Source organism: Macrotis lagotis, chromosome 6 (genome assembly GCF_037893015.1).
Source record: "Macrotis lagotis isolate mMagLag1 chromosome 6, bilby.v1.9.chrom.fasta, whole genome shotgun sequence".
Lineage (NCBI taxonomy): Eukaryota > Metazoa > Chordata > Mammalia > Peramelemorphia > Peramelidae > Macrotis > Macrotis lagotis.
The window spans coordinates 41,306,518-41,332,783 of record NC_133663.1 but is presented as its reverse complement, the minus strand read 5'-3'; the positions used below and the strand labels follow the sequence as shown (position 1 = coordinate 41,332,783).

General features: G+C 40.3%; 2 protein-coding genes across 3 annotated transcripts in view; one reads left to right on the top strand and one right to left on the bottom strand.

The window, feature by feature from the left end:
- CCDC39 (coiled-coil domain 39 molecular ruler complex subunit) overlaps positions 1-2,386 on the top strand; it is a 49,378-nt gene extending 46,992 nt beyond the window's left edge. The window contains exon 20 of the mRNA XM_074190996.1: positions 171-2,386. Within this exon, the coding sequence (XP_074047097.1) occupies positions 171-297 (127 nt within the window). The 3' untranslated portion in view covers positions 298-2,386. The remainder of the gene's footprint in view (positions 1-170) is intronic.
- Positions 1,857-21,278, bottom strand: TTC14 (tetratricopeptide repeat domain 14). Of its 2 annotated transcripts, XM_074190997.1 has the most exons (12): positions 21,094-21,278; positions 20,896-21,020; positions 20,621-20,820; positions 15,329-15,413; positions 15,070-15,199; positions 14,299-14,454; positions 13,337-13,408; positions 8,477-8,596; positions 8,235-8,357; positions 5,156-5,273; positions 4,012-4,121; positions 1,857-3,314 (listed from the first exon to the last, which is right to left on the bottom strand). In XM_074190997.1, the coding sequence occupies exons 1-12, from the start codon at positions 21,243-21,245 to the stop codon at positions 2,408-2,410; spliced, it is 2,298 nt and encodes a 765-aa protein (XP_074047098.1). In that variant the 5' UTR covers positions 21,246-21,278; the 3' UTR covers positions 1,857-2,407. The 2 variants fall into 2 exon arrangements, 1 of the variants encoding a protein (XP_074047098.1); XR_012469326.1 differs by lacking the exon at positions 1,857-3,314 and having other exon boundaries at positions 4,035-4,121; positions 4,569-5,273.
- Between the last annotated feature and the right edge of the window lie 4,988 nt (positions 21,279-26,266).

Sequence of the window (26,266 nt, the reverse complement as noted above, 5' to 3'; positions counted from 1 at the left end):
AGCCCTGAGCCTTTGTCTGTGGACACCCCAAGTTGGTGGATGAGACTCCTGGCAACACATGCTCTTTGATATTCTTATATGCAAATGACTACTACTCTTAGTCCTAATAAGGAATTTAATACTAAAAATGAAGAAATAATTGTTTTTCACTAATTCTCATTATCTCCTAGGTCATCAAAGAGTGTTGTGAGTGCTCCCTCGATTTCACCCAAGGTTGTGCAGTTGGGCTTGGAAATATCTCCGCCGGGGAGTTCAGTCAGTCTTCCTAGTACCAGTAGTGGTAAAAGTCAAAAGTGACATTTGTTTTAGCTCCAGGATGAATTCATATTTAATAATGTTTTTAAATGTTAAACAATGAGTCTGTTCTTAGGTATTATATATTAGTTTATGAAAAATACATTATGATACTGCTGGAATATGATACTGCTGGAAATTCTAAGTAATCAAATTCTACTTAGGAAAAAATATGTATAAAAATGAACAAAAATCACTTAAGTAAAAGAACAAACCATTTTTCTATGTTTTCTCCCTTATTTTGTTCTAGAAGGAAACGTAGCTTCATCTTCTCAGTAAGGTTGTACTTCATAAACAATTTCCCCCATCTCCTACCTTACTTTAATACAGTAGGAGTTGCATTAAGAGAGGGTATGCTCATTATTCAGTAATTGTACCTTTTGATGCAAACCATGAAAAATAAATTCTACCACTAGAAAGATGATGTGTTTTAAGACTGGTCATTCAATCTAATAGGAATCTGAAAGAGACCAGACAGTGAGCAGGCCACCCCAAACTCTCAAGAGTAGTTTTAAGCCTTGCCAACCTCAATAGCTTAACACATCCCATACTTGAGCTTTCCTCTTCCTATTCTGTGGCAAGTGGTAATGTGTACCTATTCAAGGAGCTTCTCAATCAATCACAGGCAAATTGGACACACTACACTACTACTTTTAGGTATATCCAATTTTAAAAATTCATTTTTAACTTTTTTTTAAAGTGTCCAACTATTCAATGTGCTCTAGTAGTTGAAAGGGCTCAAACTCAGTCTTTGAAATGAATCCTAATTACAAAATTTATTTTCTAAAGAAACCTTTAAAATATTACAATAGATTGTTCAGATCTTTTATTTTATATTTATGCAATTAAGTTGCATTAAATTTTGCTCTATTTAGCAATCTTAATAGGAGGGGAAATTGCAGTTTGCCAAATGTTCAAAATGAAGATTCATATTGCACTGTGATGAGAAGAAATATAAAATGAAAAGAATTCAACTATCAGAAAGAGTGATATTAGAGATCACATACCAGACAGGATGGGGAACTATTTTGGCAAGAATGCATAATTTAATTTACTCTACACTTGTGAAATTTTACATCTTGACGAGAGTAAAATATTTTTTAGGTAGTATGAAAAAACATCTAAGATCTTGGATGCTGTGATGGGAGAAGAAATGTCAGATTCAATAAAATTTTTCTTGGTTAATACTTGTTATGGCATATAATTTGTGAATTAGAATTTGTTTCTGCACTTTCAGAAAACCAGAATATGAAGTATAATTAGCTTAAAAAACCCAACACATTCCAGTGAGTAGGCAGGAAATGATGGTTTTTCCAATTCAAAGCAGATCTTGGAGTTGCCTCATTCCACTAATGTGAAACACTGTAAGCAAAATTTTTTTTAAAGGTCCTCAAAAGTAGAAACAATGGAATAATGATTAAATGTAATCAGGATCACATTCTGGCCCATTAATTGTCACATGCCTTTTGTTCATAAAGGTGCTTCTCTGAAACCTTTTTTTCAGTAGGAATACTCAAATGGAGACAGAATCAGAAACCAGGCTGCCCATATGAATGAGGTCATTTGAGTTTTCAATGAAATTTAATATTTAAAACAACTCTTTACAGATACAGAATAGTACATCCAAGACATTCCATTCTGTGAACCCTTTCGGAAGCTCAAGGCTCAATTCCATTTAACAATAGAAAAAAATGGAACCATCAGTTTTTAGTAAACATGGCCTGAATCTTTAAAGTGCACATCTAATTTTCTCTTAACCTAAATCCAAAAGGCTACTTCTGTTAGGAGGTTAGCAAAGAAATATGATAAAATGTCATAAAAAAGATCAATTCTGATCACATGGGAACATTCTCAAGTAAACAGCTAAAACTGAATCACCTTGTTCTTTTCTAAAAAAATGATGTTTGTTCATCTACTGCAGATGAAAAATTCTGCTTGTGATCAAAAAACCTGGCTAGGAAAAGGATGCTACAGAGAAGTAAGTACAGTTCAAACAGAAAAATGCAAGTGAGTGTGTTCTCTGAAGTCTGCATAAAAGACTAAAGGACAGTGGAGATAAAAAACACCTTAATGCCCTTTAGTAGTAACATGAAACTATTTCTTTGGCACCTAATCAGTTTTTCTTATTTCCTTTTTCTTTTTCAAATTCAGCAATCTGATTAAATATAGTAAGCAAATTTTGAGGCAGATTTTTCTTAACATTGCTTTCTGAGCGTTCTTTACCATTTAATGCATCTTCTTCAAACTCCTCTACTATCTCATCCCCATAATTTTCTTCCCTATTTTCAGATTCTTTCTTTTGATTTGTATTTAATTGTGATCTTTGCTCTTCTTGATTTCTATTAAAATCATGTAATCCAGTATTTGCATATTTTTTGCTTTTTTCAACAGACTTCCATGAACAGTCCAATGCTGCTGGAGAAGTAGAATATCTCATTGACCCTGGTTCCCACTTCCTATAATGTTCTTTTCTTCCCTCTGCTCCCTTTTCAAATTTTCTATTAAAATTTTTTGTTTTTTCATCTGAATTTCTACTGAATGAGCCAGAGAAATCTCTTCTACTGGAATAGTATCTGTCTGGTTTACATGACTTTTCACTTTTGCTACTACTTGCCTGAGTTCTAGAGCTATTATAAAAATCCCTTGAATCTTCAGACCTACCTCCAAAATTATCCGGAATTTCTGTTGAAGATGAAGACTGAGTATTACCTCTTTCTCTGTCTTTTACTCTACCCTGATTTTCTAGCAGTTTTTCCATTTCTTGTTTTTGGTTAAGAAAGGATGCTGAGGTATTGGCTGGAAGCAGGTAGCTCTCCTCTTTCCTAGTCTGATCTGAAGGGTGTGCAGAAGCCTTGGAGGAATGCCTTTTGGAATTTCGAGAGGACTCTGAACGGTTCCTCTTCCTTTTCTTATGCTTTTTGTGACCAGAAGAGGAAGAGGATGATGAAGAAGAAACCACCTGGTCAACTGAAGAAACACTTGAAGAGGAGGAAGTAGATCTTTTTCTTTTCTTCTTTAACCTAAAAAATGTAGTTAATTCATAAAGCCCTGTTACTGTTCAGAGAACCCACTTTTCAACCGATGGCCTAAAACTGTCCCCTTTCAAGAAGATGCACAAAAGTCAAGGTCATTGCTCATTCACCCTGTCAGGGCACCCAGAGATTTATCTGGAAAATAATGAGACTAGAATTTTTTTTTTTGTCCTAAAATAATAAACATATGGTTAAAATAACTGGACTCTTCTGCTTCAGTTCTGCAAATAATAGTTTTTTAGTCCTGCATTATACTCTGGAACCAGAAAATAAGAATGCACTTAGCTTAATCTTAAAACTTAATTGTTACCCCCTTCCCAAGTAAATTAAAAAGGAAGTCTGCTAAAATGACTCTATCCTAAAGCAGATTTGGAGTTTGAAGCATGCTCCTTACCTGTAAGTAAGCCCACTATATAAATCTTTACTGATCAAGCAACTGCTGATTTTTACTTAGGATTTAGGTTCTTAGAAAAAAGAGTTAGGTATCCCTTTGAGTATAACTTATGTCACCACACTCTAGGGAAGACAATGTATTATGCTACATATTCCTGAAATCAGCAGAAATTCTAGTTACTCCTGATAGTTACTGAAGATTGCATTTGTTTACTTACTTTATTGCTATATGATGTTTGAACTCAATTCAGTAGACACTTTAATTGAAATAAATGGAATGTTATGGGTTTACCTTTTTTCCTCTTTTAAGAGCTTACGCAATTTTTCTGCACTTGTTTCTATTTTCTTTGATTTCTGCTTTTCTTCTTTTTCAGCTTGTTTTTCTCTTAATTCCAAAGATTTCTTTTAGAACCCAGATATCAAAAAAAACCACACATTAAACATAGAAGAATATATGAACCCCAGTGTTTTACAAGATCAGCCAGCCCCCACCATTGCCAAAAGTAACATACCAACATCACCATATTTCCAACATCAAATAAGTGGGTTTTTTAAACATATGAAAATTTTATCATAGAGGTGTTTGGCATTAATCATCAGGATGACCAGTAGAGGATTGAAGGCCATATTGCAGTTGGTATTCCATTAAAAAAAGGGAAACCATTGCATTGGTACCCATGACCCAGGGCAGTAAAACATGAAGACCAAATAAAATAGATGAGAAAAGACAAGAAAAATGGTCAAAAAAGGTAGATTAAATTGAGTCACATGCATTTTTACAAATAATCCAAATAAAAGGATTTCAATAAAAATGTATTTAAGGTGAATTTGCCATGTTTGGATACAAACCATTTCAAAAAATATCGCAGCCCAGTTGGATGCATGATTTACATAAGAAATCATTTTCCAGTTTGTGGTTGGGGATGAGCAGCACCAGATGTCACAGACACAGCAGCAACGGTCCAATTCAGAAGAAAATGCATATGAGAAAACATCATCATCAGTATTACAGGAAAATGTACTTTCAGCTACTTATTTAAATTGATGATAAGTATTTTAGAATCATTAAAGTAACTAAAAAACAGAACCACTGGTAAAGGGAGGGCTCAGCTATTTATCAACTTATTTTGTAAACAAGTCACCAGTAGTCTTCAAAACTCCACTTATGTTTGGGCAATCTGAATTCTCAATTTGTGAAGGCATATTTAAAATACTTTCTGCTTTTGAATACTGAAAATTAGGTAAGCTCAAATCAACATCAATTTAGTTGCATTCTACAAAAAGGGACAGCTTAAAACAATATCTGTGAAAAAGAAGCAAGTATTAGGAATGATCTCATTTTATAGATTTACTTGTTTTTCCTAGAAGGAAGTGTAATAATCAAAATTTTGGTTTTGAGTTTGTTAGTAATTGTTTAAGGGAAAATAAAGAATCACCTGCATATGCCTGTGCAGTTTCGATAATGCATCCTCTGCTTCTTTAAAAGTCTCATCCAAAGCCAAAGCCTTCTTGTAATAGCTTTCAGCATTTAATAGTTTTTCTTCTTCTTCTAGCCTAAGTTTAAAAAAAGGTTTGTAATATGAGACATTTTCCTTTACAAGACACATGGAAGTTAAATGTTTATGCCAAAAGTCTATTCTGGGGTGAACTCTGGCATAGTATTTAGAAGGGGAGAAGGTAAGCAAAAACAGACTCTAAAATTGAATTATACTGTGATAATACCTCATCCCATACTTAGATACAAAATGGAGAGTACTGGCATACCTAAATAATGGAAGTTTGCTCTATGGAATCAGGGAGTCAGCCTACATGGTGACAGAAATCCTTTGAAGCTTCTGTGATGTTGGAATCGGGTATGAAATTAAGTTTGGTGTTCCTCTCCAACACAACACCACCCAAGAAGGTAGTTAGGAAAGGGAGCTATTAGCAGAATCAGCATATAAGAAAGGTCTTCAAGTACAAAGTGGTACCTGGGTTGCCTTTTAATAGATGAAAGGCCCAGGAATGGGATATGGTGTAGTGTGTGTGTGAGGAACAATTAGGCCAGACTGACTACTGCAAAGGATGGGAAGGGGGAACGAAGCTTTAAGGAGGTGGAACAGAGGTTAGGCAAAGGTTATGAAGGACTTTAAGAAACGAACAGAGGAGTTGGATGAAGAGGAAAGTAACGTGGATCTGTCTTAAAAAAAAAAAAACAGCAGCATGAAAGAATGGACTAATGGTGAGAGACTTGATAGGGAGACTGCTGCAATAGTCAAAGCCAAAAGTAGTCAAAACCAGAAGTAGTGAGGGCTTTAGGAGTGGCTCTCTAAATAGAGAGATGCAAGATGTGAAGATAGGAACAGAAAGATTTGGAAACTAAAAGGATATATGGGGGGTGAGTAAAAGTGAACTTTTACTGGGAGACTGGAAGAACTGTAGCATCTTTGATAGAAAATAGAGAAGTCCGAAAGGTTAAGTTTTGGTATAAAGATAATTTGTTTTGGACACAATGATCTTGAGATATGTCTGGGACACACAAATTTAAAAGTTAATAGGCAGAGGTGATGTGTGAAACTAAGGAAAGAAACTGGATGTAGGGCACAGTGTAGAAAGAAAAAATGGGTTACAGTCTTAGGGCAAACCCATAAAGATAATGATAACAATCAGGCCGAGGAGATTGAAGCAGAGCTGTTGGGCAATTAGATGGAGGACCAGAAGAAAGTGTCCCAAAAAAACCAATACAAGAGTGTCAAGGAGGGTCAACAATGTCAAATGCAACAGGTAGGCCCAGACAGATGAGGACTAAAAAGAAATCAGTGGGATTGTTAAAAAGGCCTGGTAACTCCTGAGCAGGTTTACTGCTAAGGTATTGAAAGGCAAAGAGGAGGAAATGGAGGTGATGAAGAAGTTGTCTCCCTCTGATGATTATCCCCCATTTATCCTGATTTTAATTGTTTGTAGATGGCTCATTTTTTTTTTATGTTGCCTCCCCCTTCAAGACTTCTCTCTAGTTCCAGCCTTTGGCTCAAGGCCTAGTATGCAGTTGGTGCTTAATCAAAGTGTGCTGCTCAAGAGTGTTTTCTACTCATTTAGCTGAGAAAGTGTGAGAGCCTGACAGGATGGTGGCCCTGGGGAGGGTTTTGTAAGGAGAGGGGAGACTTGAGGGAAGGAAGGGTGGAGGGAGAAGGAAATGGAGCAGAGCTCATCTTGAATGACCTCAGTGAAGAGGCAGGATACAATTTTGTGAAGTTGAGGAGGCTGGGAGGGGAGAGGCTTTAGGAGCCAAGATTTAGAACAACTTCTTTGGGACGAGCCAAGGAAATCTATGAATGATAAAGCTGCAGCCAGGGCCCAGCACCAAGGCGAGATGAAGGCTGACTTCCTCTAGCTCCACTTGGCAGCCTGTGATAAGGACTTGAGAAGCACTGATGGGAGACATGCTGGTCATGGGTTTGGCATAGAAAGAATGAGGACAAGACCAGAGTCCAGGGGCCAATGAGGCGTGGATCCCTGGGATATTCCACTAGGGTCCTCCAGGTCTAAACCCATAACTGTGGTTATTTAGTGGTGTTTCAGTTGTGCCTGACTCTCCATGACCCATTTGGGGTCTGCAGATACTGCAGTGGTTTTGCCAATTCCTTTTACAGCTCATTCTACAGATGAGGAAAACAAGTCAAACAGGGCTAATTGACCTGTGCAGAGTCACACAAAGAAGTGTCTGAAGCCAGTTTTAAACTCAGGCAGAAGTCCTTCTTAGGTCCTGGGCTTTCTCTACTGCACCCGAAGTCCCTATTAGAGCTCTCCAGTTCCAAACCCACCTCACTTTATAGCTTGAGAGGTTTGTCAAGTATGTCTTTGATCATAAAGAACTACTTCTGTTATATTCTGATAGGACTGCCATGGAGGATGCTCGCCAGAGCAGTGCACTCTTACTATGATGTACAGGCCTGGGCCCTCACAAGTTAAAAGATTTGTCCAGGGTCCCATGGTCCTGTGGGCTAGAGATAACCCAGAACCCCAGGTTTGTGACTACCTCTCCCTTATTCCTTCATTTCTTTCTCTTCTCTCACTGCACTTCTCTTACAATACTTTACAACTTAGGCTGGTCTTTTTGCCTGTTAGTGAATGTTTACTGTAATGTATAGCACTAGCATGATAGGTTGAATATAAATCATACATAGCAGTTAAATAAAAAAGAATATAGTAAACTTTGATCCAGAATTTAACCAGAATTAATTGTTTTGAAGAATGATGCTAAGAATGATAATCCTAAGGAAGCATGGTATACAGAATTGTTTTAATAATAATTAATTTAATGTGTACTGAACATTTAGCTATGTTCAGTATACTGTCTTTTTTATGGCTAGACAGTGCTTTCTAAAAATTTTAGAAATTTTTCCCCAAAAGCTGAAGATAAAAAGGATTTGTTGGCCAACTGTTTATTCTTCAACCATTCTAGATGTGCAGATTTCACTGTAAAGGGTCCATCTTGGATCTGTAAATATATATAGAGAAATAGGATGCAACACTTACTGGCCACCTCTTTCTACAAGGGTCTGGCAGAGATACTTTCTTGCATTTCTGTGGGTTGGACAGGTTTCCAGTGCCACTTCGAAGTCTTCAATGGCCTTGTTTAAACTTCCTTTTGTAGCATATCTAGAGAGATACAAATATACAAAAATACACAGAGTATTTCAGGTACTACAAACTACAAATAAGTACTATTTATGCTGTAATCTTTCCTAAAAGTCATCTTCCACAGAGAGGTCACTTACAATGCTCCACGAGCTACCAAAGCTTCCACATTCTGTTTATCTATTTCCAGAGCCTTGTTGTACTCATTCATAGCATCCACATGGCGGCCAACTTTAAAATAATCAACCCCAATCTTCACACTAGAAAAAAAGATAAGCCACATTTTCTACAACATACTAGAAAATCATATTTGTCACACTAGTAATAACTTGCTAAATTAAGTAAAAAGAATGCAATTTATCAATAAAGTTTTTTTCCTACTTCCAGAGACTTATTGGGTGTGGTTTATTCTTTCCACCCAGACTGCAATGCCTTCAGAATTTAGAAGATGGTTCTTAAGAGCTACTACGTCCAAAAACTTATTCATCAGCCAGGGGACAACACAGTGATCCTTCATTGTACTTGAGACAATCGATCCACAATACAATTTTTTTTTTTTAGGTTTTTGCAAGGCAGATGGGGTTAAGTGGCTTGCCCAAGCCACACAGCTAGGTAATTATTTTGAACCCAGGTACTCCTGACTCCAGGCCTGGTGCTTTATCCACTACACCACCTAGCCGCCCCAGATCCACAATAAAATTACTTTGATTTGAATCTTTTTTGGTTTGGTAGGAGCATTAGAGGTTAGGCCACACTAACAGCATCCAGGGCTTGAAAAGAGGTGCATCAGTCTAAAACAATGCAATAACTGTCCTTTGTCATAATCTAGAATGGAAGTTCGCAAATAACAATCGCCTGCTTGGATATGGCTTATAATTATACATATATAATTAGTTGCTAATTATATAAAAACTGGGAAAGGAGTCATATGTGGCAGAGTTTGCCAACCCAAATCAGAACAAGGGTAATACCAAACCTATTGTTAGGGGTTTAATGGAACAAATTAGCTTCCAGAAGTCATAAATTCGAACTATGGCAGTGTATGTCACTAGTCACAATAAGGACAAAGACAGATGTAGCTGAATCAGAACAAATTTACTCTCTTATCTACTGACAAAATGATACTCATAACCTATTACAAGAAAGCAAGCAGTATGTGGAATGTGGTATTACATACAATTCATAAACTTCATAAAGGTTTGTATAGCTAAAAATACAGGATGTATCATATCACTCTCTCAACTTCCCTTGCCATGAAAACACCAAACATCAGAAACAAGGATAATTTGCTAATATAATTTAAAATTCTCATTCAGCTCTTTTGCAAGCCATATCCTCATCAAGTATCATTTCTGTTTAGAAATATTTAGATCTATTGCTGATGAGGAAGTGGAGTGAAGATGATAGGGAAAAGGCAAGGATTTGCCTGAGTTCTCCCCCAAACCTCTCCAATTAACTTTAAATAATACCCCAAAACAGATTCTGGAATGGCAGAGCACACAAAAGGTGAAACAATTTTCTAGCCCAGACAATTTAGAAAGTTGGCAGGAAAAGTCTGTTGCATTGGGGTGAGAATGAGGCACAGTCGTAGGTGACACCCCCACACATCAGCTGAAGGTCTTGGGGAAATCAGTGAATCATTGGTGCTTTCCAGAACTCTTGGCCTACAAATGGCAAGGGGGTCAGACAACTGGCTAAAGATTGTAGAGGTTCCTTGCTGGCAATCAGAGGCAGGACTCTGTTGCACCACAGCGCGCAGCAATGGGGGAGAGAGAGAGAGAGAGCTGGTGACAATTTGAGGGTTGAAAAGAAATCTTGTGGCCACTTACAGACCAGAGGACAAGCCAGAAAAGTAGCAAACATACCTTTCCATAGGTTACACCACTTGGAAGAACCAAAAACTTACAGCTTTCCAGAATTACCTCTGAAAACAACTGTGCATGTGCGCACACATGCACACACGCTCTGATGCTTGGGACAGTGCCCTTCACACTTTCATATAGATGTAAAAGATGAGAATAGGCTAGAAAAATAAGCAAATAGCAGAAAAAGATCCTGACAATTAAAACTACTTCATCCAAAGCCTTAAAGAAAAATATGAATTGGTCTTAGGCCATAGAAGAGTTAAAAATTTAAAAATCAAGTTAAGAGAAGTAGAGGAAAAACTTGGAAGAGAAATGGTAAAGGAGGTACAAAAATTACTGAAGAAAATAACATCTAAATAATGGAACATGCCATGTGGTAAAAGAGGCACAAAAATACACAGAAGAAAAGAATACCCTAAAAAACAGAACTGGTCAAATGGGAAAGGAATTACAAAAGCTCACTGAAGAAAATAATACCTTAAAAATTAGAATTTGATAAATGAAAACCTTACGAGACATCAAGAAACAATAAAACAAAATCAAAAGAATTAAAAAAATAGAAAACATTAAAGATCTTATTGGAAAAACAACTGCCATGGAGAACAGATCCAGGAGAGATAACTTAAGAATTACTGAACTACCTGACTATCAAAAAAAAAAGAGCCTACAAATCATCTTTCAAGAAAATCTCAGGGGAAAACTGCTCTGATACTCTAGAACCAAAAGGTTAAAAAAAAATTGGAAGAATCTATCAATCACTTCCTGATACCCCAAAATGAAAACTCCCAGGAATATTATACTCGAATCTCAGAACTTCCATGTTAAGGAGAAAATAGAGCAAGCAATCAAAAAGAAATGATTCAAATTATTGTGATACCAGAATTAGGATAACACAAGATTAAGCAGTTTTGATATTAAAGGACCAGAAGGTTTGGGATATGATATTCCAGAGGGCAAAAGAGCTGGGATTACAACCAAAAAAATCACCTATCAAAACTGAGTATAATCCTTCGGGGAAAAAATGGACAATCAATGAAAAAGAGGATTTTAAGCTTTCCTTATGAAAACATCAGAGATGAATAGAAAATTTAACTTTCAAATACAAGATTCAAAAGCATAAAAAGGTAAACAGAAAAGAGAAATCATAAGGGATTTAATAAGATTAAATTGTATGCATTCCTACATGGGAAAATCATACTTATAACTCAAAAGAACTATCATTATTAGGGCAGTTAGAAGATGTATCCAGGGGATACTGGTGCAAAGTGAATGTATTATATATAAATTCTGATTATATAAAAAACAAAATTAAGGGGTGAGAAAGAGAAATGCAAAGGGGAAAGAAAGAGGCAAAATGGGGCAAATTATCTGACATAAAAGAGTTTTTACAGTGGAGGGGAAGATGAGGGAGGTAGAGGGAGAGGATGTGAACCTTATTCTCATCAGCATTAGCTCAAAGAGGGAATAACATACACACTCAGTATAGAAATATATCCCCCCTTACAGGAAAATAGAAGGGGAAAGGATTAAGAGGATGTGTATGTGTGGGAGGGAGGTATGATGGCACTGATAGAAGGAAGGGTGGATTGGGGGAGGTAAAAGTCAGAAGGAAAACATGCGAATGGATAGGGTGAAAGGAAAGAACGAGTAGCATAAATGGAAGATATAGAATGGAGCGATAGTAATCATAACTGTGAAAAAGAATTTCCAAGTTTCTCCAATAAAGATCTTATTTCTCATTATATAGAGAACCAAGCCAAATTTATAGAAATAATGATAAAACAGATAAAGGATATGAACAGGCAGTTTTCAAATGAAGTAATCAAAGCTATCTATGGTCATATGAAAAAATGCTTTTAATCTCTATTGATTAAAGAAGTACAAATTAAAACTCTGAACTACCACCTCACACCTATCAGATTGACAAATATGAAGGAAAAGACAATAACAAAGGGAAGGGATATGAGACAACTGAGAAATTATTATACTGTTGGTAAAGTTGTATATTGATTCAATCATTCTGTAGAGAAATGTGGGACTTTATCCATCCAAAGGACTATAAAACTATGTATAACATACCCTTTGACCAAGTGACACTGCTCCTAAGTCTATATCCTAAAGGGATAAAAACAAAAGGGACAAGGGACTATGCACAAAAATAATTTATAGCAGCTATTTTAGTGATGGGGCAAAGAATTTGAAATCGAGATGTTCAAAACTGGGGAATGGCTGAACAAGTTGTGGTATATGATGGAATCCTATTGGGCTATGAGAAATAATCAGGATACTCTTAGAAAAATCTGAAAAGACTTATATCAATTAGCAAAGCGAAAAAAGCAGAACCAGAACATCATAAATAGAACAAGCAATATTGTATGATGATCAACTGTGAATGACTTAGCTATTTTAAGCAACACAGGGATCCAAGACAATTCTGAAGGATTTATGATGAAAAACACTCTACAGAAAGAACTGATGGAGTCTGAATGAGGATAGAAGAATACTTTTTCCTTATTTTTTTTGATATATTTTCTTTAAGGAAATGTTTTGCTTGATTGTACAAGCATAACCTATAGGAAGGGGTGGGAAGGAAGAGAGGGGAAAGAATTTGGAACTCAAAAATTTAAAAAACAAATGCTAAAAATTGTTCTTACATGTATTTGGGGAAAATACAAAATTATATTTAAAAAGGTAAAAGGAAGAAAAAAATTTAGATCAATATAAATACAAATAAAACAATGGTGGAAAGTTAGGAACTAAGTCCGGATATAACCACAAACACTGATTCTATTTTGAAACTTTATAATACCAAATATCCACTGTCCTCAAACATAACATATTTCAATAATTATTTTCAAGATCTCCTCAAAAGTAAAAATTGCTTCAAGAAGAAAATGTCCTCAAATATTGTCTTCATGATGAAGTTGTCAACCAATTTAGAGAAAGGTGTGACAATTTTTAATGGCTATGATTCACTTCTTTGATTTTTCACATTCTTTACCCTTGGTTCACATCTATAAATACCTGTTAAAGATTTTATAGCACAGAATTGGCAAACAAGTTTTAATACTATTAGAAAAATGCTGACCATCTATAAACTTTAGCCTTTCCTCATAATGCCAAAACTTGTCGTACCATTTTAAAGCCCAGGAAGCAGACTGTTTCTTCCGTAATGTAAAAGCAAAATCTTCTTCAGAGAAATTTGTCCTATAAAATAGAAAAAATACACAATTAAACTTTGTACGTTTCACATTTCCATCAGGTTTGTGCCTTAGACTTTGTAAGCACTCATGACAGGTGAAGCCAATATGGAAAATAGGGCTGGAAAAACTATAGCCCACTGAGGGCCCATCACTGATTATCCACAAATGATCATATTACTAATACTAGCACATATCTAAAAGGGGAAAATTCTTCCATCTTTTTTTCCCCTTTCTAGTGATCTAGTGATTAGGTCCCCCCACTGTCAAACACTGTACTGCCAATGCAACAGGAGCTTAATACTAAATAAGTGAAATACTAAATAAATACATGAATTCATGCCCATGAGTTGTTCCCAAAGAAAAGGGAGTCACTGGCTTTGGAGCCATGATGATAGCATGTGAGGCTAGGGGAGATACCATGTACAAAGAAGATGGGTTGTCCCCAAACTCAGAATGCCAGGGCCCTCTATAGTTTTCTACAGACACTTTAAAATATCTTGATTAAACTCTAATTTCTCCTACTGAGCTGAAGATTCCCTTTCCTACCTTGAGTGAAAAGCCTGGAGCTGATTAACAAATGATCCCAATTCCTCCCCTAAGGAACTGTGGCTGCTGCCTACTTGGAAGCACAGAAATATCAGGGAAAGAAGAAATCACAGTCAAAGTAGTGCCAAGCTCATCTCTCATCTGTACCAATGTTCTTCTCCCTTTTTTGTTTGGTGCTAACTGATTTTCTAATAGCCATTTACTTTCCTTTAAGCCTGTTAGAGGTGAAGACACTGTGATATAGGTATCCCCCAAGTTCATGATGCCCCCCCAAATGCTGGATTTTTTTAATCCCACTTTTCCTCCCCTCCCCCCACCCTCCAAAATGATACATAGCTATAGTAATACCTCTGAAGGCCTCTCATTAAAGATGGTGGATTGGATTCACTTATTCCTAGTTTTCCTAGAAGAAATTCAACTACTCCTGGATTCATAAATCCCATGGAATGCTTCATGACATTTTCATAGGACTCTAAAGAATTACTATTTAATTCAACACTCCTCCTAAAAAAGAAGAAAATAAGAAACAAACACATGAGTTTTCTACACATTTATTTTTCAAATATTAGAATCTATCTCCTAGGTTTTATAAAGAGAAACAACACAAAGTAGTGTACTCCAAAGAGCTCTGCCCTTGAGTGTCAAGACCCAAGTTCGAGCCTTGTCTCTGATGTTCTTGGGATGGGTGGCTGAATCTCTCTGGGCCTCAGGTTCCTCACTTACATTTAATAGGGGTGCTGTGTGAGTAAAAATGAGGTAATATAAATTAGCATTCTGCAACCTTATAAATTGGGAGTTTGTAGGAGGACTCGGTATTTCCCCCAACAACCAAAATACAAGCCTAAAGTTTAAAAAGGTTTTCTTGGCTTTACAACACGGGGTGGAGGTAAAAAGTGGGATTCAGTTCTTTTGACATGGAATAAAAATAATTTTTCCTGTTTTTTTAGAATTACTGAAAAAAAATAACACTGTGTAATCAGTGAAATGAAATAACAAAACAGGTTTTTTTTGAAGAATGGTGCTGATATTACTTAATAAAACTATCAGTTAATGGCAATATATACTAAACTGAAACAATAATGAATTAATTACAGTGCAAAGAGAGATTAAGATTAATACCTGTAATGTAAAGGGAGATCTTCAGAACTAATTACACCTAATTTCATATCAGATAGGTGAGGTGGAAGAGAAGAACTGTACAAGGACACTACAAGCTTCTCGTGGTAGCGGTCAATATCTTTAATTCCGGCTAAGATATATGAGAGACAAGAGTTGAAAATATTAGGAAAACAGCATCTATGAAAAAGAGGAAGAAATATTATTTTTTCAGAAATTTGCTAAAAAAATTATTCCATCTTATTTAAATAAAAAGGATTACCTCGAATGAGGTCACCAGTTTGATAATAAGACAATGGATCACCATGGTTACTGTGAGAAGGCACATCTCTTAATGGACATAGAGCCTACAGTAGAAGATACAAAAAATTGAACAAAATTTGGTCATTTGAAAAAAATCAATGTCATTTCTTTACCCAGTTGGCTTACTGTAATTGTTGAAAGTTAATATAGTACTTAAAGTAAACAATTCTAATTTTAAAATAGTTTAATTATTAAATTAAAATTTCTGTGTGGTGGAGGGTAAACAATGCTTTAGCTGGTCCATTTTAAGAATTAAATCTCATATAAAAGTTTTTCAATTAGTTAGAATAGTAAAATATTTATAATCATGAAGTAATGAAACAATCAAAACAATTCTTTAATCTTTTAGATTAAAATTAAGAGAGCACCCTCAAAAACACAAAGCAACAAACAAAAAAAGTCACCTCCCCAAAGTTCAAGTCAATCCAACCTGGGAATGCCTACAGCTTTTCTTTCTTCCTCTTGCCATCTATCTTCTAACAGGACGTTTTACCCCGATTCTTGCTGATCTACTAAATGTTCCTTTCTTTTCAATTAAACTACTAATACCCTAGTCTTAAGAGTTCCTCAAGTCCAGCTCAGAATACTCTTCTATAACTACTGCTGTCTTGAATTTCTTGCCTACTAATAAATACTACTCACAGCTATAGGATTAATCTTGTTACAGTACCACTACACATTAGTTAAACTCTATACCACCTGTATGATCAATTCTTAATGAATTCAAGGCTCTCTGTAATCTGGTATCACTCTTAATTTTCCCATATTGTCCTTGCTGCCCATTACATTCTTCTATGCTCTAGCAAGGTTAGTCACCTCATACACCTGATATGCCACTCATTTCTGACGAAATCCTCTTGCTGTCACCTAACTTAGAATGTCTTCAAGGGTATCCAATATTCCTCAACAAAAACTCATTGAGGTTTCTAATAAAGAAGATGAGCTGCCTCTATTTTAGGCTTACTTACTTCTACATATCCTTTTAAGATTTACTTATGGCAGTAAATGAATGTTCTTCCTAATGTATTTTTATTTGGGGAAAATGTAAAAAGAATTTTTACACATAAGGAATTCAATATTTATTCAGGAACACAAAGCAACCCACACAACCAGGCACAGCGAGGAATGCAAAGAGGTGTGAAGGCACACCTGCTTAAATGTGAGATTGTGAGCTCTTAAAGATCACTACCGTTAAAGTCATAAATCAAGAAAATGCTGCAGAAATGAGATTTTTGATTTCAGCAAATTAGAAGTTTTTTAATATTTCTGTGGCTAGGATGAAGAAAAGTAAGCTAGAAGACAGTAGTTAGATAGATTTGTAGTTGGATCAACTGCACCCAAAGAATACTGACTTGTGTTCAATTTTGAAGGAAAATTTATGGTTATTTAGCTCAGAAGGTTATATATCCTGGTCAAAATCTGTCAAGTCTTGCAAGACATCTGGCCTTTTTTTAATCTGATGCAATGGATGGCAGAATCAAGATTCAGAGCAATCTGGAGAGATCAAAAGGATGATCCCCAAGTAGTGAGATGAAATTTAAAAGGGAAAAATGTAGTTTTAAATTAAGATCAAAATTAATTTCACAAACTCAAAATTGGGGGAACTTGGCTGGCAGTAGTCTGTCAGAGTTTTAATGATTTGCAAACTCATTGATGCCAAAAAAGCTAATATGATGTTAACAGAAGTAAAGAGTGTCCAACTAAAGAGGTTAGGTTTATAGTCTTTGCTTTGGTGAGACAACACCTACAATGCTGGGTTCAAATCATGTGTTATTTTTTGAGAGGGACAGTAACAAACTACAGGCTGATGGGTCTAGATGCCTTGTTACATGGAAATAGACTATAGAAATTATTAATCATTTTTAGCATTGGAGCTGATATCACTTGGAAGGTGACAAGATAGCTCTCCTTAAATATTTGAAGTCTTAAAGTGAATTCAAAAATGAAATAGAAGAGAGGATGGAAAGGCACATTCTTGGTTTGGGATAATAGCACATCCAAAGATCTGAAAGCAGAAACAAAATGTTTATGGGAGTCAGTGGAAGGTGGGATGATCAGACCATCACAAACTCAGAAAAGCTTTACACATGTCAGGTACTAGTCATTAAGAACATTTAGAGTGGAAACATCTCTAATGATCTGTTACATCTGAACTACTGTAATTTTGCTTTTCTCATAGAGCAGAGCACCTTCTTTGATGCAGACACAGCATATTGGACAGTCTTATGCCAGTATCTCCCATGTCTCACAATCAGATCCAAAGTCCTTCAAGTTCTCTTGTATTGCTTCTTCTGGCCTCATGTGAGTTCTCCATAAAAGTCTTAAGCAAGTGTATATTTGGCATTTGAATATTGTGCCAAGGCCACCAGTCTCACTCTGCAGTGTTTGAATGCTCTGGCAGTTGAACCTGAAAAAGGACCTTGGAGCCTAGTAACCTTATTTTGCCAAGTGATCTTTAGATTCTTATGAAGACAATTCAAATGGAAGTGATTCAGTTTCCTGGGCTGGTGCCAGTAGACTGTCCAGGTTTCACAGGCATACAACAGTAAGGTCACCACAATGGCTCTGTAGCCCTTCAGTATAGATGGTAGAGAACTTCTATTTTCTTGGGGTTGTTGGGCTAAAATTAGTGCAAGAAACAGAACTGATCCATGCTTTGTTGGATTTCAGTCTCAGAGGCTGCACTGAGTAAAAAAAAATCTGCCCACAAAAAAGTCAATTCTTCCTCCACTTTATTCTTGCTTGTAGCTTTTTCAAATTAAATAATTTACTGTCAGTGACACAGCTGACTTTGATGATGTTTTTTTCCTTGTTGAAGGCATCCAGCAATGTTGCTGAAAACATCAAACTAAAAAGCATGGGGGCAAACACAAAGTACTGCTTCACTCAACTTGAGACTAGGAAAGCTTGGGAGGCACCACTGATTATCCAGAACCCATGCAAGCATGTCATTGTGGAACTGCCATACAATACTGACCACCATATTTTGCCACAATCTTGCACCAATTGTCACAAATGACAGTATTAAAGGCTTTAGTTAGATTTGATAAACATTGTGCAGACCTCAGTTCTACTCATGGCATTTCTTCCAGAGTCGCTGAGGAGCAAACACCATTATTAACTGTTTCTTGGTCCTCTCTTGAGGCTACACTGGCTTCCAAGTGAAGGATCAGTCTATTCAGGACTCTAGCAAGAATCTTGTAAGTAATGACTAAAAGAGAGAGATTGCCTTATGATGGTCACTTTTCCTTTACAAAGACAGACAATGAAGGCATCCTTGAACTGCTGGGGATAACCTCCTCTTGTCATACAACCTGGAAGATTTCAGTCGACTTATGTATGAACAGCGGCCCCCCAACAGGATCATCACCAGGAGTCCTGCCACACTAGATGAACCTAATGGCATTCAAAACTTCTTTAGTCGGAAGAAGAGGATTGAGAGGGATTGGCTTCAACCTGATGCAGATCACTATTCTTCAAGCACTAGTCTATGGTAAATATTAAACACAAATTAGTAGTTGACAATGATATAAACTTCAGTTTTTTGAGTATGTCACATACATTTCATTTGAATCTCTAAAGTCTTACTACCAAAAATAATTGCTTCTCATAACCTATACATGAAAAAATCTGACCTTTTTCATGCATCCTGTTCCTACTACCTCCAGGCACCCAATCTCTATGCCCAGCAAGGTGCTTGGATGAGGCTAAAAAAAGGCAGGACTTCAAGGTGAAGAATTCAGATATGTTACTGTTCCTTCAATATAATTTGAGACAAATAGTAGGTGATTGCTTTTAAACTTTGAGTTTTACTAATTTTTTTTGCAAGGCAATAGCATTAAGTGAATTGCTCAAGTTTGCACAAAGCTAGGTAGTTATTAAGTGTCTGAGACTGGATTTGAACTTAGGTCCTCCTGACTCCAGGGCCGGTGCTGTATCCACTGTGCCACCTGGCTGCCCTGAGCTTTAGTATTCTGAACATGCATCTATGAGATATCAAACTGCCCACTGTGAAAAAAAGAGACTGTACAATGTCTTAGTATCATCACATAAGATGGTGCCACTATAACTCAAAATCTGAATTTCTCTAGTACTTTCTTTCAAAGTCAAAGAACAGATGCAACGGTTTAGGGCATTTTCTTCCTAAGCACACATCTCAAAGAATCTCTTACATCAGGGCTGTCCAACCTTACTTTTAAAAGGTTTCATCAAAACAAGAGACCACATATTTTGATTTGTCCTTTTAGGGAGAGCTCTGTGGTAGATAGATGGGCTTTGTTTTCTTTGTTTTCGGTGTTTTGCAAAGCAACTGGGGTTAAGTGGCTTGCCCAATGAAGCCTCTGAGGTGGGATTTGAACTCCAACCACTGTGCCACCTAGCTGCCCCTGGGCTTTGTTTTCTAAGGCATTTAGTAAACTCACAGGGGCTGCATAAAATCCCGTTGAGTGACACATATAGCCCACAGGCTGCATTCTGAACAACCCTGTCTTAGATCATTAAAAGAGCATGTTGCCTCAGCAAAGCTTCTTGTAGAGAAATCCAATATGCATTCATCGCATCATTTGTGGCGATGACTATTAAAAGCATTTTAAAGTTCATTTTTAAAATCGAGAGGGCATATGCAGAGTGTCTCATCAGTGGCATTCCCAGCATTTTCCCCAAATAAACAATACATTGGGAAGAACATTCATTTACTGCCATATTTAAACAAGTAAACCTAAAATGGAGGCCACTCATCTTCTCAGCTATTAGATATCTGATTACATTTTAAAATGCCCCACCAAGTGTCTTCTCTTCCAACGTGTTCATATACAAATGTAATAAATGATGATGAGAGCTAACAAGGTAAAGGCATCTGAAACAAAAAACTTGTGGTAAGTTTTTTTACTAAACTTTTTTTTTGCAACGCCATTGGGTTAAATGACTTGCCCCAGGCCAAATTTGAACTCGGGTCCTCCGGGCCCCAGGACCACCCTCCACGCAGGGGCCGAAGCGGCGCGCCCAAGGCCGCGCGGCCGGGTCACTACTCGGGTCCTCCTGACCCCAGGACCACCCTCCATGCAGGGGCCGAAGCGGCTGGCCCAAGGCCGCGCGGCCGGGTCAGTACTCGGGTCCTCCGGGCCCCAGGGGCCACCCTCCATGCAGGGGCCGAAGCGGCTCGCCCAAGGCCGCGCGGCCGGGTCACTACTCGGGTCCTCCGGGCCCCAGGGCCGCCGCGCGGGGCGGGGCCTGCGGCGGGGGCGGGGCTTACGGTGATGTCCAAGTGCGCCAGGTCCCGGACGACGCCGCTGCTCAGGCAGACGAGCACCATGAAAAAGCCGAAGTCCCGGACGGAGCTGATGCGCCCGATCACCACGTCGCCGCGCTCCGCGTCCCGGAAGAAGAGCTCCCTGCGGTCCGCGCCCGGGACCCCCATGAACTGCTCCAGCGGCGGCAGCACGGCGAACGCGTCTGCGGCGGGAGGGGCCGGTGAGGCGGCGCGGGCCCCCGGCCCGGCCCCGGCCCCCGGCGCCCCGCCCCGCTTACCCTCGCCGGCCTCCGCCGGGCCGGCCGCCGCCGGCGCGGGCTGCTTCCAGGACAGCGCGAACAGCAGGTCGGCCTTCCGGGAGATGAGCCGCTGGACCTGCAGGGCGTCGGGCCGCCGCTCCTTCCTGCACGAGAGCGCGCGGTCGGCCCCGGGCCGCCCCCCGCCCGCCGCCCCGCCCCCCGCCCGCCCGCCGTTACCTGGCCTGCGGCGGCGGCGGCCCGCGGCCCGCGTCGGCGGCCGGGCCCAGGAGGCCCCGGAAGTGCGGGTTGTCCTGCTGCTCGGCGCGGAGCAGGGCCAGCAGCGACGGCCCGTGGCAGCCCAGCGCCTGCCGCAGCAGGTCGCGGTCCATGGCGCGGCGCGGCGCGGCCCCGGCCCGGCCCGGCCCCGCCGCGCTCCCCTCGCGCGCCTCCTCCCCCGCCGCGGCCGCCTCGGCGCAGGCCGGCCCGCGAGCGCCGGAAGTGCGGGGCGCCCGCCGGAAGCTCGGCGCGCCCCGCCCCCGGCCGGGCCCTGTCCGCCGCCTGCAGGGGCGACGGAAGCCGCAGAGGGCCCGGCCGCGTGCGCGGAGGTTGCGCCGAGGCCAACCGCGAGGGGCGGGGCGGGGGGAGGACAGGGAGACAGGGAAAAGGGAGGGGGAGAAAGGGGGAGGGAGAAAGGAAAGGAAGGGGGAAGGAAGGAAGAGGGAGAAAGGGGGAGGGAGAAAGGAAAGGAAGGGGGAAGGAAGGAGAGAAAGGAAGGGGAAAGGAAGAGGGGAGAAAGGGGGAGGGAGAAAGGAAAGGAAGGGGGAAGGAAGGAGAGAAAGGAAGGGGAAAGGAAGAGGGGAGAAAGGGGGAGGGAGAAAGAAAAGGAAGGGGGAAGGAAGGAGAGAAAGGAAGGGGGAAGGAAGAGGGAGAAAGGGGGAGGGAGAAAGGAAAGGAAGGGGGAAGGAAGAGGGGAGAAAGGGGGAGGGAGAAAGGAAAGGAAGGGGGAGGGAAGGAGAGAAAGGAAGGGGAAGGAAGGAAGAGGGAGAAAGGGGGAGGGAGAAAGGAAAGGAAGGGGGAAGGAAGGAGAGAAAGGAAGGGGAAAGGAAGAGGGAGAAAGGGGGAGGGAGAAAGGAAAGGAAGGGGGAAGGAAGGAGAGAAAGGAAGGGGAAAGGAAGAGGGGGAGAAAGGGGGAGGGAGAAAGGAAAGGAAGGGGGAAGGAAGGAGAGAAAGGAAGGGGAAAGGAAGAGGGAGAAAGGGGGAGGGAGAAAGGAAAGGAAGGGGGAAGGAAGAGGGGAGAAAGGGGGAGGGAGAAAGGAAAGGAAGGGGGAAGGAAGGAGAGAAAGGAAGGGGGAAGGAAGAGGGGAGAAGGGGGGAGGGAGAAAGGAAAGGAAGGGGGAAGGAAGGAGAGAAAGGAAGGGGAAAGGAAGAGGGAGAAAGGGGGAGGGAGAAAGGAAAGGAAGGGGGAAGGAAGGAGAGAAAGGAAGGGGAAAGGAAGAGGGAGAAAGGGGGAGGGAGAAAGGAAAGGAAGGGGGAAGGAAGAGGGGAGAAAGGGGGGAGGGAGAAAGGAAAGGAAGGGGGAAGGAAGGAGAGAAAGGAAGGGGAAAGGAAGAGGGGAGAAAGGGGGAGGGAGAAAGGAAAGGAAGGGGGAAGGAAGGAGAGAAAGGAAGGGGGAAGGAAGGAAGAGGGAGAAAGGGGGAGGGAGAAAGGAAAGGAAGGGGGAAGGAAGAGGGGAGAAAGGGGGAGGGAGAAAGGAAAGGAAGGGGGAAGGAAGGAGAGAAAGGAAAGGGGGAAGGAAGAGGGGAGAAGGGGGGAGGGAGAAAGGAAAGGAAGGGGGAAGGAAGAGGGGAGAAAGGAAGGGGAAAGGAAGAGGGAAGAAAGGGGGAGGGAGTAAGGAAAGGAAGAGGGAAGAAAGAGAAAGGAAGGGGAAAGGAAGAGAAAAGGAACAGGGGAGAAAGGGGGAGGGAGTAAGGAAAGGAAGAGGGAAGAAAGAGAAAGGAAGGGGAAAGGAAGAGAAAAGGAACAGGGGAGAAAGGGGGAGGGAGAAAGGAAGGGGAAAGGAAGAGGGGAGAAAGGAGGAGGGAGAAAGGAAGGGGGAAGAAAGGAGGGAAAGGAAGGGGAAAGGAAGAGGGGAGAAAGGGGAGGGAGAAAGGAGGGGGAAAGGAAGAGGGGAGAAAGGAGAGAAAGGAAGGGGAAAGGAAGAGGGGAGAAAGGAGAGAAAGGAAGGGGAAAGGAAGAGGGGAGAAAGGAAGGGAAAAGAAAGAGGAAAGAAAGGGGGAGGGAGAAAGGAAGGGGAAAGAGAGAAGGACGAGGAAGGAAGTGGAGAGAAAGAAAGGGAAAAGGAAGAGGGAAGAAAGGGGGAGGGAGAAAGGAAAAGGAAAAGGGAAGAGGAAAGGGGGAGGGAGAAAGGAAGGGGAAAGAAAGGGGGAAAGGAAGAAAGGGAAAAGGAAGAAGGAAGAAAGAAAGGAAAAGAAAGAGGGAAGAGAAAGGAGGAGGGAGAAAGGGAAAAGGAAGAGGAAAGAAAGGGGGAGGGAAAAAGGAAGGGGAAAGAAAGGGGGAAAGAAAGGAGGAGAGAAAGGAAGGGGAAAGGAAGAAAGGGGAAAAGGAAGAGGAAAGAAAGGAAGGGGAAAGAAGGTTGAGGTAGGAGGAAAGAAGGGGAAAGAAAAGGGAAAGAAGGTTGAGGTAGGAGGAAGGAAGGGGAAAGAAAGGGGGGAGAGAAGAAGGAGAAAGGAAGGAAGAGGAAAGAGGGGGAAGACAGAAGGAAGGGGAAGGAGGAAGGAAGGGAGAAGGAGAAAGGAAGGGAAAAGAAAGGGAGAAGAGGGAAGGAGAAAGGAGGGCAGGAAAGAAAAGGGAGGAAGGGAGAAGGAAAAGGGAAGGAGAAAAAACAGCAGGAAGAAAGGGGAAGGAAGAAGGAAGAGGGAAGGAGAAAGAGAGGAGGAGGGAAGGAAAAGGGAAGAGAGGAAGGAGGGAAGGAAGAGGAAGAAGAAGGAAAGGAGGAAGGAAGGAGGAAGGAAGAGGAGGGAAAAGAAAAGGAGAAAGGAGAAGGATGAGGAAGGGGAAAGAAAAGGGGAGGGAAGAAGGATAAAAGAAGGAAGGGAAAAGAAAGGGGGAAGAGGAAAGGAGAAAGAAAGGAAGGGGCGGAAGGGAGAAGGAAAAGGGAAGGAGAAAGAACAGCAGGAAGAATGGGGAAAGAAAGAAGGAAGAAGGTAGCAAAAGGAAGGAGAAAGGAGGAGGAGGAGGGAAGGGGAAGGAAAGGAAGGAGGAGAAGAAGAAAATTGGAGAAGGCAAAAGAAAAAAGGTAAGAAAGAATAGGGAGAAGAAAGGAAGAAAGAAGACAGGAAGACCTGAGTTCAAATCTAGCCCTAGACTCTTCTGGTGTGATCCTGGGCAAGTCTTTAGCTTCTGTCTGCTTCAGTTAACTTAAGTGTAAAATAGGCCAGGACCTCCTGGAGCAGTTTTGTGAGGATGAAATGAGATTAATCGTGTGTTGACCTCAGTGCCAGCAGCTTCTTTTCCTCCACATCACTCCTTATTTTAATAGATTAGGAATTCCATTTAGAGAGGGAAGCTGGCTTGGAGGGTGGAGTGGGAAAGAGGGGGGGCAAAAGTTTGCTGACCCTTATCCTCACGTGTTCTTTATTGCATCCAAACTTTTTTCACTTATTTCTGTAGCCACTTCTGAAGATTCCTCTGTGTCTGTCTGTCTCTATTCTAGACTCAGAGACCGGTGATTATCCAGGCATTAAACTAAAATCAGCCGTGGCCCCTGTGTATGGGACCTTGTCTCCTCTAGCAAATCCTTGAGGGTGTAGAGTTTTCCCCTTTAATCTGCACAGAGCTTGGCCCAGAGCCTAGCCCAGACTGACTGAGCCTCATAGCTCTTGAACCCCCATGAAGGTGCTTCTTATTTGTACAAAATCAGTCACAATGACATGATTGATGTCATTTAAAAAATTTCATTGACTTAAATGTGAAGCATTTACTTCATGATAAGGGAAAAGAAAGACTGATCATAGCATTTACATAATAGAAAACAAAAGCAGGAATAATTTTTTTCAAATTGCAGAATATGCATAATAGCAAGCAAAAGTAGGAATTTTTAAAAAATTGCAATCTACTCATAAACCTGGAATATGTAGTATAGAATTTATAGAAACTAGTGGCAAGGTACATTTAGTTCGGGCTACTCACTGCAGGACAGTCTATATCACACACAGCTGCTTTTCTCCTCATTGTTCTTTTGCTATGTAAAATCACTTGTAGGAGCAGGGTCAAACTCTTTTAGTTCACCATCACACTTAATGGATTACTAAGAAAAATGATTTGCTCTTTTAACAAAGATACACCAACATATTTATCCAATGATAAGCAGTACCCATAAGCCAGAGCAGAAAGCTGAACCTGGCCTCTGGGCAGTGAAGACAAGCCCAATCAACTCTTCATTCAACAGGATTCTGTGGTGAAGTAGATAAGAGTAACAGCTCTGGAGTCAGGAGGACCTTTGGCACTTATTAACTGTGTGACCTTGGGCAAGGTCACTTAACCCTGATTTCCTCGAATCCAGGGCCACCTCCAGTCATCTTGATTCACATCTGGTCACTGAATTTAAATGGCTCCAGAGGAGAAAATAAGACTGGTGACTTAGCATAGCTCCCCTCAATCAAATCCAATTCACATACTTCTTATGGCATCCCTGATGTCATGGTGGTCTTCAAGAATGAAGGACAAACATCATGACAGGGTAGAACTAGAGCCAATGGGTAGAATCTATGGGAAGACAGATTTTGGTTCTATATAAGGAAACATTTGATGACAGACAAATACAGCCTTAAGAAGGGGCATGCTCCTTATCTTTGGAGGTCTTCAAATAGAAGCTGGAAGGCCACTTAGGATGGTAGGCTTTGGAGTTAGAACAGCTCTTAAAGATCATCTCATCAAAGCACCTCATATTACAGAAATGAAACTGAGATGCAGAAATTTGTCCTTGAGACCTTCCCTACCTTTAAAACCATGGAAGGGTTCCTAGGGCATCCTATTCTCTAAGATATCTTGCTGTGTAATCAAAATGACTTGCCAAAAGTCTTACCTGTTTATAGTATCAAAGTTAGGATTGAAACTTGCATTTTTGCCCAGATCTGGGGATTCCTGATTCAGGTACAGATTGGAGTAGGTGAACTTGAAGGTCTCTTTTAATTAAATTATAAAATGACATCTCATCTTCCCCCAAAACAAAGGGTCAACGTGACTTCCTTCAAGGCTTTGCCAATTTTCTCTTAGTCCATAAGAGGGTGCTCTAAGATCATTGTAGACCACAGATTTCTCTTTTATCATAAACAGACAAAAATAAATTGTGTAATTTTTTGGACTAAGGTGAAAAAAGGCAGCAGTGGTGAGTTCACTATAAGGTAGAGTC